The sequence below is a fragment of the Dasypus novemcinctus genome, chromosome 16, assembly GCF_030445035.2.
Source record: "Dasypus novemcinctus isolate mDasNov1 chromosome 16, mDasNov1.1.hap2, whole genome shotgun sequence".
Lineage (NCBI taxonomy): Eukaryota > Metazoa > Chordata > Mammalia > Cingulata > Dasypodidae > Dasypus > Dasypus novemcinctus.
Window position 1 is genome coordinate 24,414,513 of NC_080688.1, and position 14,290 is coordinate 24,428,802.

Consider the following 14,290-nt stretch of genomic DNA (forward strand, 5'->3'; position numbering starts at 1 on the left):
CCACACCAAGCATGGCCTCGAGCGCAGGGAAAGCAGGGAAGAGGTGGATGGGAAGATGTGGCAACAACAGACTGTGAGATGGAATTCCAATGCCTCCGACAAAGCAAGCAACTGCAATTGACACCGAACACACACAGGGGAGGGTGGTCCTGACATTTATGAAGCACCCAGGTCACGTGCTCTCTCAAGTCTAAGCATTTCACGTGAACTCTCACCTGTAGTTCTCCCCCTGATCCTGAGTCAGGAATTAGGATCACCCAGTTTTACAAAGAGGAAACTAAAACACAGAGCATAAAGTCACTTGCCCAAGTTCTCACAGGTCCTTGACTCAGGTCACAAAACCCAGGTATCTGATTTTCAGGGCTCTCTACCTCTAGATTGTGCTTTGGGCAGGAAAAGAGCTTTGGGGCATCACCCCCAAATAGGCCACTGGTGCTGCCTGGGCAGTTAACATTCACGCACTTTCAGGTTAGGAGGGCTAGGAGGAAATCTGCTCCTTGTAGCCCATCACACGCCACTCTTCCCATCCCTCCCTTCCTGAAACACATGGGCGGGGGGGGTCTATCTTACAGGGCCCTGCAAATCTACGTGCCCATCAGGCAATTCTTCTACAACCTCATCCACCCTGACTACAGTGCCGTGACCGACGTCTATGTGCTCATGTTCCTGGCTGACACCGTTGACTTCATCATCATCGTCTTTGGCTTTTGGGCCTTTGGGGTAGGTTGGGGGCCGTGGCCACCACCCACTCCCTCGCTTATAGGATGCTCCTCCTGGGCACTTACTGTGTGGTCTCTCCCCAGAAACACTCGGCGGCAGCCGACATCACCTCGTCACTCTCAGAAGACCAGGTCCCAGGGCCCTTCCTGGTCATGGTACTCATTCAGTTTGGGACCATGGTGGTGGATCGAGCCCTATACCTCAGGAAGACAGTCCTGGGGAAGGTCATCTTCCAGGTGATTCTTGTGTTTGGGATTCACTTCTGGATGTTCTTCATCTTGCCTGGCGTGACCGAGAGGTGAGAGCTGCGGAGCTGGAGCATTGAACAAGGTCATTGCCAGGTCTGCATAGGTGCAGCAGATGGCCAAGCTGTGGTGGGGGCTTGGTAGCTCAGCACAGTGGGGAAGGCTAAAGGTTTTACTCAATATTAAATCCAATGTGAATGCAAAGGGTGAATTGATTGCCTAACAAAAAGTATATATATATTTATATATATATGAAATGGAGGCAGAGCAATAGAGCTTTGAGAATGAGAGAGATGATAGCCTTTAAGATCCAAAAGCAGAAACACCCTAGTTGTATCTGTCTCTAAACCTTTGTATGTAGAGAGATCACTGAAGCACTGAAGTCCTAGGAGCATTTTTAGGAGGATGAGAAGCCAGGTCACAGGAAAGAGGGACAAAAAAGCTTGACATTGTTTAAGTAGTAGAAGAAACGGTGGAGATATTTCTTTCTGCCACATAGGATGGTTGAGAGGATGTTTGGAAAGCACCCAGCAAGGTGCTGAGCATGAGGCAGGGTAAGCATGTCCAAAAGACCTTCCAGCTAGGGCAGCTCCTGCTCTTGGCAGGGAGGGATTTTTAAAAAGAGCAACCTAATCGTTGATAGGAAAAGGGCTGGTCAGGACCTTGCAGGTGGTGTGTCTTTCCCCCCATGGCCTGGATGGGCATGCTAACACCTCCTTCTCCACGAGTGCTCTGCCCTCCCGGGATCAAAGCCCCTTATGCTCTTTGATCAAACTTGCTCCTCCCCTCTTTCTCCCCCTCCTCCATCCCATGGTACTTGCCCTCATCATTCTTATATCTCCAGGCAGATGTCACTTCTTCTAGGAAGTCTCTCCACCCCACAATTCCATCCAAAACAGTACTTGCGACCTACTTAGTGCTTACTGCATGAACAAATGAATGAATCCATCTAGAAAATAAAAGCAAAGTGTATTGCTATAAATGGGAAATCATGCTTTCTTGGAATAGGAGAACTCACATCATGTCTGTTACCTATCTGTGATGAAATAAATTCAGAAATTGAGAGACTTTAGAAATATTTATAGAAATTTGACAAAGTAATTGAATGAATCTTTGGAATCTAATAATTTAAAAATGAGATTAAATCTTATGCTTCTGTCTTTCTTTTTTATTTACTTATTTATTTGTTTGTTTATTTATTTATTTTTGAGGGGCCAGGGATTGAACCCAGGACCTAATAAGTGGGAAGCCAGCACTCAACCACTGAGCCACATGGGCTGCCCTGAGTTGGTTTTATCATTTGTTTGGCTTGTTGTTTGTTTTGTTTTGTTTTTTTAGAAGGCCCTGGGAACTGAACCTAGGGTCTACCGTGTGGGAGGTGGCCACTCAACTACTTGAGCCACATCTGCTCCCTTTATTTTTTTTATACCAAATTTTTAATTGTGTTTTTTTAAAAAGATGCATGTACCAACATTACATTAAAAATATACAAGGTTCGTTCCCATATACCTCACACACACACCCACTTCTCCCACATCAACAACTTCTTTCATCATTGTGGCACATTCATTTCATGTGGTGAATACATTTTGGAGCACTGCTAAACTTCATGGATTATAGCTTACATTGTAGTCTACACTCTCCCCCAGTCCATTCAGTGGGTTATGGCAGGATATATAGTGTCCTCCATCTGTCCATGCAATATCATTTAGGACAACTCCAAGTCCCGAAAATGCCCCCATATCACACCTCTTCTTCCTTCTCCCTGCCCTCAACAACTCCCATGGCCACTGTGTCCACATCAATGATACTTCTTCTTCCATTGCTAGAGTCACAATAGTTCCATAGTAGAATACCTGTAAGTCCACTGTAATCCATATTTTATTCCTCCATCTGGTGGACCCTGGGATGCTGATATCCACTCCACTTCTAAATTGAGAGAGGATTTAGATCCCACTTGACTGATGGATGTGATTCTCCTGCTTGCAGTTGTAGACACACTAGTTTTCCTGGTGTGGTGGTTGACCATCCTCACCTCCCTGTTAGCTGACATGGGTAAGTTCAGTGAACCAGAGAGTAGGTGTTGCAACTCTGCTAAGGCTCGGAGCCCAGCTGGCACATGGACAATCCAGAGATTCAAGTCTCTTGAGCATACACCAACCCCAGCACCAACCACACTTTCAGTAAAAGTGACAGAAGATACATGTGTAAACAGGTCACATCTGAGTCCAACTCCATCACTCAGGAGCACAAATTCCCAAGTAAGGCCCACTGGCAAGGCACTGAACTCCAGAGCCATTTGCTATAACTGTAGAACCTGTGTGTCTCCATAGCCCAGGAGCACCAGTACTTGGGGTTGCATCTACTTTGGCTGTCTCTGTGATCCTGCTGAAATGTGTGTAAGGCAACCCCTCTGATGACCACCCAACTCATTTCGAAGTCTCTTAGCCATATAAACTCATTTGTCTTTATCATTTCCCTCTTTTATTCAAGGCCTTTTTCTAGTCACATCACCAGCTGGTGATTGGTAGTAATCCCTCAGTACCAGGGAGGCTCATCCCCGGGAGTCATGTCCCATGCTGGGGGGAAGGTAATGCATTTACATGCTGAGTTTGGCTTAGTGCATGGCCACATTTGAGCAACATGGGGGCTCTCAGGAGGTAACTCCTAGGCACCCTGCAACACTAGGCCTAGTTGAAATTTCAAACACACAGGCTCATAAGTATAGTCATCAGTATCAAGGACTCATCATTGGACCATCCTTCTTCACTGGTCTTTGCCCTTGCATTTGGGGGATTGTTGCTGTTCCATTGGGGAATGTGACAGAGCTCCCCCAGGTAGGAACTCAGTACTCCCTCAGTTGTCATGTACCTACTATGACAATGCCCAATAAATATCTGAACATTTTTATATACCCTATATACATGCCCTGGAGAACTCCCTCCCAACAATGTGTCCCCCATCAATGACACCCTACACCAGTGCTCCTCCCCTGCCATAGTTGAACTCCTCTGTGATCTGAAACTTCTTTAAAAAAGAAACCTAATATATTGCCAAATTCAATTAGTAAGAAAATGAAATAGTAATGATAGGTTTAAAGATTAGAAATAGAATGCATACTAATTTAAGAGAACTAAAATAAAGTAAGAAGTAAATTAGGATATTAAAAAATGAAAAATATCATAAAACTTCATTTTTGATGTTTTGACTTTCATCACTGTAATAGGTGTTGCCCTATATGTACAGTGGCAATGCAATCTCTTCCATTCCTTCCACAGTGTCTACATCTTTTTTTTTTTAACCTTTAATTTTGCCTTCAAAAAGGTTTTACATCACAATAAAGTCACACATACAATATAGGGGACTCCCATACATCCAACATCAAACGCTTTTTCCCCTTCGCCTTCCCTTCCCAGCAGTGGATGCTATATTTGTTACAGCTGATGTACAGATATTGAAACATAGCTACTACCCATGGTTCCATTATGGTTTACATTATGGTTTATATTTTAGACTGTATACTTTTCTAAATTTTTAGTTACATTATGATTTACATTATGGTTTACATTTTAGACTATACACATTTATAAATTTTTGGTAAAATTTAGCATAGCCTAGCTCCATCGTTTCATGATCTTGTAGAACACTTGCATTGCCCTCCAGTTTACCCTTTCTTCCATCTGTTCTATTCCCCTCTCCCCCTCCCCTTGGGGCCCACAGTGACAACCAAGTTTCACTGCTTGAAAGACCAAATTCATAGACACTTGCAACAATGCTGAGGGCTTGACACACTAGTCTGTCCTTCCCAGTTGGGAGCCACCCATGCTCTCGAGAGACACACTTCCTTCTGTTTGAGAGTGTCAGGCCTCCCCAAGGTGGGGGTTCAACACCTTCCCACTCGCTGTATGATGATGTAATACTCTATGACAAGATGATCACTCACACACTCCCTAGAAGCCTGCCCCTGGTGCACCCTGTGCCAGATGCCACCCGTCAAACACCTTAAACAAGTAACCCTTCCTTATTCTATTTTCTATAGAGTTTTCTCAACATTATAGTTTCAACCACATACCTGACAATCTCCTGTGTTCACCTGCTCCCTCCAAACCCTCCCCCCAATTCCATGGGCCACTGACCATCCTCCCAACCCTAGCCCCCCTCAAGCCTGCAAAGCCCCACCCAAGAGCATCCCTATGCCCCTGTCTTATCCCTTCGCTGCACAACTACTTACCTCCATTTTATCATAGATTTTGCCCATGTAGGCATCAGCTCACAACCTTCCTCTCCCCACCCACCGTGCAATTTCCTGTAAGTCTATTGCCCAATCTCTAACTCTCTGAGACAGCTTGATTTGCTTAATTCATAGCAGGGAGTTCATGTAGTATTTGTCCTTCAATGCCTGTCTTGCTTCACACAACATAAGGTCCTCAAGATTCATCTATGTTATCCCATGCATTAGTACTGTGTTCCTTCTTACAGCTGAGTAGTATTTCATTGTATGTGTATACCACATATTGTTTATCCATTCATCTGTTGATGGGCATTTGAATTGATTCCAACTTTTGGCAATAGTGAATAATGCCACTGTTAACATTGGTGTGCCTACATCGGTTTGTGTCCTTATTTCCAGTTCCTCTTTTATTTTTTTAGTCATACGTGTTTATTATATTTTACTAAAGTATTGGTTGCTATAGATGAGAAATTTTAAAGTAAGTAAATAAATAAAACAATGAAACAACTGATCCTTCATCAGAGAGTTTGGGAAATCCATATGTAACTTATAGTAAATATTAAGTGCTTGTTGATGATTGAATGAAGTGCTTGTTGATGATTGATGATGTTGATGATTGAATGAAGCTTCTTTGTGTTGTAAAATCTGGCATATTCAATTCATTTTTATGTTTATGAAGCACTGCCTATGTCCAGAGCACTATGCCAGACAAAAGGAGTACAGTACCAAGTGAGTAAAGCATGGCCACTGTCCATGTCAGAAGGCCACACAATGAGCTCCCCAAGGTTCAAGGCACTAGAGAAAGCACTAGAAGTAGGGACACAGAGATCATTTCTGTCTCTTTGCATCTCCCCTTGGAGCCTCACCTACTGGTCATTCCTAGCACAACAGGTTACTCTCTATTTTTGAATAGTTAATTCAAGACATATTAAGATTGATGAACCTTCTGTCTTCATTGCCAGCATAACAGGGACCCATAACATAAATTTCTTGTCATATCATTTCTCTGCCTTTACTTGCTAACGTCCAAAATTGATTTTTCCTCCTTCAAATATTGTTCCTGAATATTTAGTTCATTATTGTGCAAAGAGCAAACATGTTCATAGGCATAGTTGGACAAATTCTTTTTGAAACAAGGAAAGAATAAAGGAAGCAATCAGTTAGGCATCTTAAGCTATACGGAGGGAAATTGTAGGTACCAGTCATAATACTGAACATCAAGAAACTCCAATATCTTGAATAATTAATCTGATAGATGGCTCTTTCTGTGTACATGCACATTATTTATTCAATAAGTAGTCAGGGGTTGTCTTCAGTGTAAAAGCATTGTGGCTGTAGATGCCTGTGGGAGAGAGATAAGTGAGGCGTGATGCTAGCCTCTGGGACCCATAAAATATGTAGAGACCACCAAAGAAGTTTTTCAGTATAGGACAGCCTTAATGTCCCCAATTAGATCCAACATGATCCCTTAGGCATTGTAGACCTGACTATTACTTATTCCAAGGAGTAGGGTAAAAAGGTTTATTTTTTTAATGGGCCAAGCATGAATTGATCCTTTTATGAGAGAAATTAGGCAACACAGCTGACAATGACTTTGGCTCTAATTTTGACAGCGATAGACTTCTTCCCCATCCAGTTTTCATATCAATTATCTGTAGAATCCAAATGCAGTTCTATGGAGAGTGCTTTCCTGATGTTCTTGCTAATGTTCCTGGAAAGGGAAAGGGAATGGATAGGATTTAATATGGGCTATCTGTACAGCAACTGATACTTTTATTGATAATTTGTCAAAGGTTGGATCATGATCAGATATGGTTAAATTAACTGATCAGGTCATGAAATACCAATATACTCTTCTGTTGACCAAAGACACATAGAGACATATGGGTAGTAATATACAAATTGAGATTCCACATATACTTATTGAGCACATTCCGTATGTCAAGCACTTTCACAAAAGGCCAGCTTACTATAAATATGTAGAATATTAACCTGTAGCTGTCTTGTAAGGGATTATGGTTTTCAAGATTAAGGAAATTATCTTCAAAAAAATGCTTTGAAGCTCTTCATACTTTGACAATTATTTATATGAGACTTTTATATTTGGAGCCACAACACATAAAGAAAAAAATATTTTATCCTTAAAAAGTTACCTCAATTATAAATGATCCTCAATATTTTTCTGTATTCCTGAATGATTTAGAATGCCTGACAAAAAAAATTAAAACCCAGGTTTACTTCACCGTCCTGAAACTGAGTCCCTACTAAGGGTGGGTCCCAGAATCTGCATTTTTACATGCAACCCAGTAATGCCTTAGGTTCATTAAGTAGGAGATCTTCTGTTACAGATCTTCTGTTATAGATCCTATGGCTTTACTAGGATAAATAGGCCACAAAACAAGCCTGAAGCCATTTAATGAGATGATAGGATTGACTAGGAATTTTATTTAAGGTAGTACATTCCCACACTGACAAAATCTCCTGACTAAGACATGAGCATTGCAGATTTTAGGTCCTTTTGTTTCCAGGAGTAATTAACCATGAAGTATAGCCCTTTTTCGGGATCACTTACTATTTATGATTCATTCATTTATTCAAAAGTATTTATTGGCTGACACCTACTTTTGATCATCTCAATAGATACAGTAAAAGCACTTGACAAAATCCAATACCTATTGAAATCACAGTGAGATACCTCTGTGCATCCATTAAACTGGATACAATTTTTTGAAATGACCATTCCAATTGTTGATAAAGATATAGAGCAACTAGACCTCTCAGTGATGGAGAGAATCTAAAATGGCACATCTTTTGGAAACAGTTTGGAAATTTCATAAAAGGTTAAATATTTGCCTAACATTTAATCTGGCAATACCATTCTTATGTAAAAGAAATGTAAGCATATGTCCATTCAAAGATTTGTATATGAATGTTCATAGAAGCTTTATATGTAAAGGCCAATAACTGGAAACAAGCCAAATGTACATTGACAGGTGAACAAATCTTGGTATATCCATGCAATGGAATACTACTCAGCAGTAAACAAGACAGGACTATTGATGCATGCAACAAGATAGATAAATCTTAAAATAATTATGCTGAATTAAGAAGACAAAAAGAGTACTGCATGGTTCCATTTATATAAAATTCTGGAAAATTCCAGCTACTCTGAAGTGGCAGTGCAATCAGTGATTGCCTGGGATATGCAATAGGAAAGGGAGAAAGGGTTACAAAAGGGCATTAGAAAGCTTTGAAGGGGTGCGGGGAGGGGGGGGGGCTGGATATTTCATTATCTTGATTGTCTTTGATGGTTTTTCAGTTCTATACATAGATCAAAACTCATCAAAATGCAACAAGTTTTAGATTTTGTGCCTTTTATAGGACACAATTATACCTCTGTAAAACTTAGGGGAAAAAAACGGAATTCCTTGTTTTAAAAATCATGAGTTCCTCTGTGATTTTTGTTTCTGAATTTTGTTTGATGATATAGGAAAAGAGGACAATTAATGAGCATCCAGACTGTGGCAGGAACTGTGCAGGGCAGCTTATAGATGGTATTTCATTCCCATAACCTTCACAGTAAAGAAGAAACTTGGGTGCATTTCTCTCTCTTTAGCATGAGGAAACGAAACTCAAGAGTACATCAACTTACGAAGGGCATATTCATTAGTAGGTCAGGGGATTAATTTGCTACTTTTTTTCCTTTTCAAATCCCCATGAATTTTTATTAAACTAAGAAATATGATTCCCTCTAATTGCCCTGACAGGGACGGTTAAAGATAGGCTCATCTTGTCTTTTAAAAGTCTCTCCTAAAGGCAACTGGAGTGGAACAGAGTAGTCCTCCAGGAGTCTAAACATTGTTTTGGGGAATAAATACCTATTTCATATGAGTTGATTATCCCCTTAAAATCACCATTCATACTGGTTCATATTCAGGTGAAAGGTTAGCAGTATTGAGGGAAATTAATAAGTTTTAGCAAGATGTGTTCACCTTCAATATTCTCAAATGTCTAGATCAAGGAATATTTTTGAGATCTCTAGTTGTTGAGAGCTCCGTGGTGATGCTACGGGTTCTAGGAAAGGATCTCGTGTTAAGACGCGCAGCGCATTGGTGGAGGAAGACTAAGACGATGGGCCTTCCCTGCCCTGCCTCCAACCAGGCCCGACAGGATGCATAGCCTATGCATTCCTGGTTTCTTCTTAGAGCCTGTCAACTGAAATTGCCTATTTTCAGTTAAAAGAAACTAAACATGGTTTCGAATTTAAAAATTAAATTTTAATAAGACATCATGTCCAAAACACAAAAAGTAGTGATGTTGGTTGTATAAAAACCTTTAAGTTCGTGCTCTTAATTTTAAGCACGGGAAGATTAGCCTAAAGTCTTGCCAACTCAAAGCATCTTATTTTTTGTTTCCTTTTTTAAATTATTATTGTTCATACTGACCAGATTTAAAAGACTTGCTGCATTTATCCAAAGTTAAAAAATGTCCCTAGAGTTCATCATTCTTTGGAAATATATTTTACATTTTTTTGAGTATAGAATTCAGTTCCACTAATTCTTGCTCAAACTTATTCTAGTATTCATGAACTGTACAGCAGTATGGGTCTACTCACTTACTATTCACCTGGGACAAAGACTCCCACCTGTAGCCTTGAGGATAACATTAAAAAAAATAGAAGGCAAAGATTTTCAGAACTAGGGAGAATTTTCAAATAAAGACATTGATGTCTTCAGAAATGGTGACATTTTCAAAGTTCCAAAGCTAGAAAATGAATAGAACCAAAATTCAGGTGTTTTGAAAGTATCTCAGTCTATTACCTGTTTTCATAGATACATAGCAAAACAATTGAAGCTCACTTTTAAGTATTCTTTCCCCTACATATTTCAAATTATAGGTCCTTTTGAGCTTTAGTTCAGACATTCTGTGGTAGCTGCAGGATTCCTGTTATGAGAAAGTAGTTATTAAGAAATTAACTTAAAATAATTTATTTTAATTATGGCCTAAAAACCTGAATTATGCCCTAGTGCATTGGAGGCACCATTTACAGGAATTTCCTTTTCAATTATTAGGTTTTCTTACTTACTGTTTTGACGTGATCAAGTACATATAGAGAGAATTCCTTAAAATTGACTTTTAAGTGCCAGAGGGACAATTGGGCTTTTTTTTTTTTTTTTTCCATTCCTAACCTGATGTTATTTTGTACCAGGAAGCATGTTCCATTCCTTCACTTTTCTGTGTTCTAAATTTTTAGGAAATTCAGTCAGAACCTAGTTGCTCAGCTTTGGTACTTTGTGAAGTGTGTTTACTTCGGATTATCTGCCTACCAAATCCGTTGTGGCTACCCAACTCGAGTGCTTGGGAACTTCCTCACAAAGAGCTATAATTATGTCAACCTCTTCTTGTTTCAAGGGTGAGTATAATCCATATTTCCACTTAGAGAGGGGAGTATGGCCATCGAAAGATAAAGTAATTGGAAGAGGAAACATGCTGGAAGACAACCATTTAAGTCATTGTGTAACTCTATTTATAGAGTCTAGCAAATAAATAAATGTGCTTCTTTGAGCACCTGTCTGTGCATAGTTGCCACATGGTTGGCCAGGACGTTCTAGAATCATCCACATGGTTTACTTTTCTATTTTAGCATCCTGAACAATTACTGTGGTAATATTTTAGAACAAAAAAAATGGAGATGCATCATACTTAAGCACCAGTATACTTTTGGTCACAATGAAACAGAACATTTGGAGTCCACACTATTCTAAAATGTCTGCTCATACTGTGTGTAAAAACATTTCATCCACTCAAGAGTGGCCTCTCTTCCACATCATTCCAAACTGAATGCTGTGGGACTTGCTCACTTCCGGTAGTAAGTGAGCGCCTTAAAGACTATTCATTCTTCTACGCAATGATTTCAGCAGTGGCATATCCTCTCAGCTCACATAGTCTAAGACAAGACTTCTAAGACAAGAGAGCCAGTAGCTCGTCTGGTCCTTCACGGCTCCAGTCCTGAGATCAAGTTGTGGAAGAGGGCACCAGATGCTCTGAACTCTCAGGAGTTGAGGAGTGTTTCACTTGGTGCTACCTGAAACTAGACATGATATTGTTTCCAGGGTTTGGATAAGTTTTCATTCAACAGATCTGAGGTAGCCAGGGAGGAGGTTCTGAGTAACCCAAATGACTAAGGGAGCCAGGAGACTAGCCCAGGTTCTCAAGCCTGGGAGAAGCTGTGTGAGTCAAGGAACAATGGATGTTCTCCTATAGGATCTCTACAGGAGCCCAGGCCAAACCATTCCAACTGAAATGGCACTGGCTATGGAGCCACATTTCAATCTAGTGAGTCTATCAGGCTTTGGATCTACTATACCCGCCTCCCAAGGCTATCTCTTACTCAAGTCAACTTCTTTTATCTGCCCTCATCTTTTACTGACCAAGTGTACAGACTTTCCTAACTCAATCTTCAACACAGACATAGCCCTGCCTAAGTGAAATCATTTTCAGTAATTGAATCTCATAACATCAACAAATAAATGTGAAAGAAACTAATTTATCTTAAAACTTATTTGAAGGAGAAATCCCAGTTTAAGATCATTGAAGGCAAAAAGAAACAGAAAATACAAATCCATATATTAGACTTATAATGAACAGCAGTTGTTTCCAGTTTAATTTTACTGTAGGTCATCTAGGGAATTTGTCATTAATCACGAGGGTTAAAAAACTAAGGAATTACATGACCTCCTTGGGTCAAGCAGATGGTGGGGTCCCCCACCCCAACTGTCTCACAGAAACTATGGTTCCCTCAGGTTCCGCCTTGTCCCTTTCTTGACTGAACTGAGGGCTGTGATGGATTGGGTATGGACGGACACAACCCTGAGCCTCTCCAGCTGGATTTGTGTGGAGGATATTTATGCTCACATATTCATCCTGAAGTGCTGGCGGGAATCGGAAAAAGTAAGAATCCAATAAAAGTATCTCTACCCCTGTTTGTTTCTCTTAGATACAGGCTGCTTATAAGATGAATATGAAGTTCTGCAAGTTTTGTGGCCAAACAAATACAGGCAGAGAGCAAAAACAATCAGGACCTATAAATGCCCCATTGATTTTCAATCATTGGAGTCAGAGATTTTAGAATTACTGCTGCCTTTGTCAGAATTGTATCCAGATGTTTCCTTCTTTTGGCAATTGTATAGTTATTTTAAAGAGATGCAATGATACATTATATTATGACCCAACAACTCTTAAATGGCCCATTAGGGAGCAGGGGAGAATGTGGTATGGTAGGGAAAAGTAGGGTCAGGTGACTTGATTTCATGCTTACCTTCTCATTCACTCTGAAGAGAGACAGTTTGACCCTTTTGTGCAAAGGAAACTGAAATGCCAATTCACTTATTCTGCTAGGTTGAATGTTAAGGTTTAAATATGGACAGAATTACTATCATTTATTGAATTTTCTAAGTTTAATATAAGAAAGAGATGCCTGATGCAAAATAGCAGTAGAAATACCCAACAAACAGCTGAGGTGACATGGAATATCTCATCTCAATATTACCCTCTTTGGAAAAGTGCCCTCTAGTCCATATCATTTCTATTAAGTTCTGCAGTTTCCCCTGGCAATTTCGGCTTTACAGTCTTGGAGCTCCTTATACTGTGGCCTCTGGGTTTATGAGGTTTGTGGAAATGAAAGAGCTGGAAGTTGGCAGGACAATAAAAATCATATTGACTTGTCTGACTCTTAAAGAGTCCACAAGCTGGCAGATTCTGATCAGGAGAGTTTATATAATGTCAGAATATGGAAGACACTCTACCAAAGGGAAGTCAAGGATAGCAATCAGGACCAAAAGATCCAGAAGTCATGGCCTATGAGGACTCATAGGAAAGACCAAGAATTTGGGGGTCTCAAGAAGGAAAGAATGGGGGGAGACAAAATCCGAATTCCTACCATTTGAAATGTTGGCAGAGGACACATTAGAATTCATTTGTGAGACTCAAGAAAACAGAATTAAGACAAACAGGTGAAAGGTCCAGTAGGTTTCCATGGACTATAAAGAACTTTCTAACAAAGCTACCCCACCTCAGAATTGGCTGCCTCAGGAAGGGATGGCCAAGAAGGGTCCAAGTACACATTGAAAAGATCTCACAGAGGAGAATTTACATCATGAAGCACCTACACTAAAAACCCAAGGTCTACCTGCAGCTCCTAGAGTCATTCATCCAGCAGGTATCACATCAGTTATCTACTGCTCATATAAACCACCTCAAAACTAGTGGTTTAAAAATAACAACCATTTTATTTGCTCAAAATTCTAAGGGTCAGGAATTTGGACTAGGCTCCCCTGGACAGTTCTTCTGCTGGTCTTGCCTGGGTTACTCCTGTGGCCAGGGTCATCTGGTACCCCAGTGGGGGCTAGATGTTGTTAGAGGGTCTCACTTAAACATCCAAGTCAGGTCTGGCTCTTGGCTGGGACTTTTGGCCCCATGCACATTCTCGTCCTCAGGGAGACAAGCCCAGGCTTCTTCAGATGCTGCCAACACATTCTCAAATGACCGGGGAGGAAAGCTGCAAAATATGATGGGCCTAGGTGCAAAGTTCCCACCCCATTACTTCCAACACATTATTGGTCAAAGCAAATTTAGGGTCCAGCCTAGATTCAAGGAAGTGGAGAAATCAATGAGATAATTGGCAAAGCCATGTTGCAAAGGGTCATGTATCAGGAATGAGACAAATTTGAGGCCTTTTTTTTTTCTCAGTTTACCACAGACATTTAGTAAGCATCTCCTCTGTGCTGTGCCAGGAGTTCTGCTGAGCATGACAAATAGAGCAGTGATCCAAATACACAATGATCCCCTCCTCCGTGGAACTGAAGGGACAGTTGGAGAAAACAGATGTTCATGAAATGATCACACAAATAAATGCAATAGATGGAAAATGCTTTGAAAGAGAGATGCATGATACTCAGAGGCATATCACTGGGGAAATTGACTCAGTCAGGGAGATGAGGGGAAATGTCTGTAATGAGCTGAGAGTCTGTGGAAGTATCTAAGCTGTGTGAAGGAAGAGGAGAGCATCTTCCTTTCTGTGTTTGTCCCTGAACCC

General features: G+C 40.6%; 1 protein-coding gene across 1 annotated transcript in view; it reads left to right on the forward strand.

Moving 5' to 3' along the window:
- PIEZO2 (piezo type mechanosensitive ion channel component 2) overlaps window positions 1-14,290 on the forward strand; it is a 504,324-nt gene that overhangs the window by 469,309 nt on the left and 20,725 nt on the right. Inside the window, exons 44-47 of the mRNA XM_071208436.1 lie at window positions 573-720; window positions 804-1,018; window positions 10,451-10,609; window positions 12,000-12,147. Coding sequence (XP_071064537.1) covers window positions 573-720; window positions 804-1,018; window positions 10,451-10,609; window positions 12,000-12,147 — 670 coding nt within the window. The remainder of the gene's footprint in view (window positions 1-572; window positions 721-803; window positions 1,019-10,450; window positions 10,610-11,999; window positions 12,148-14,290) is intronic.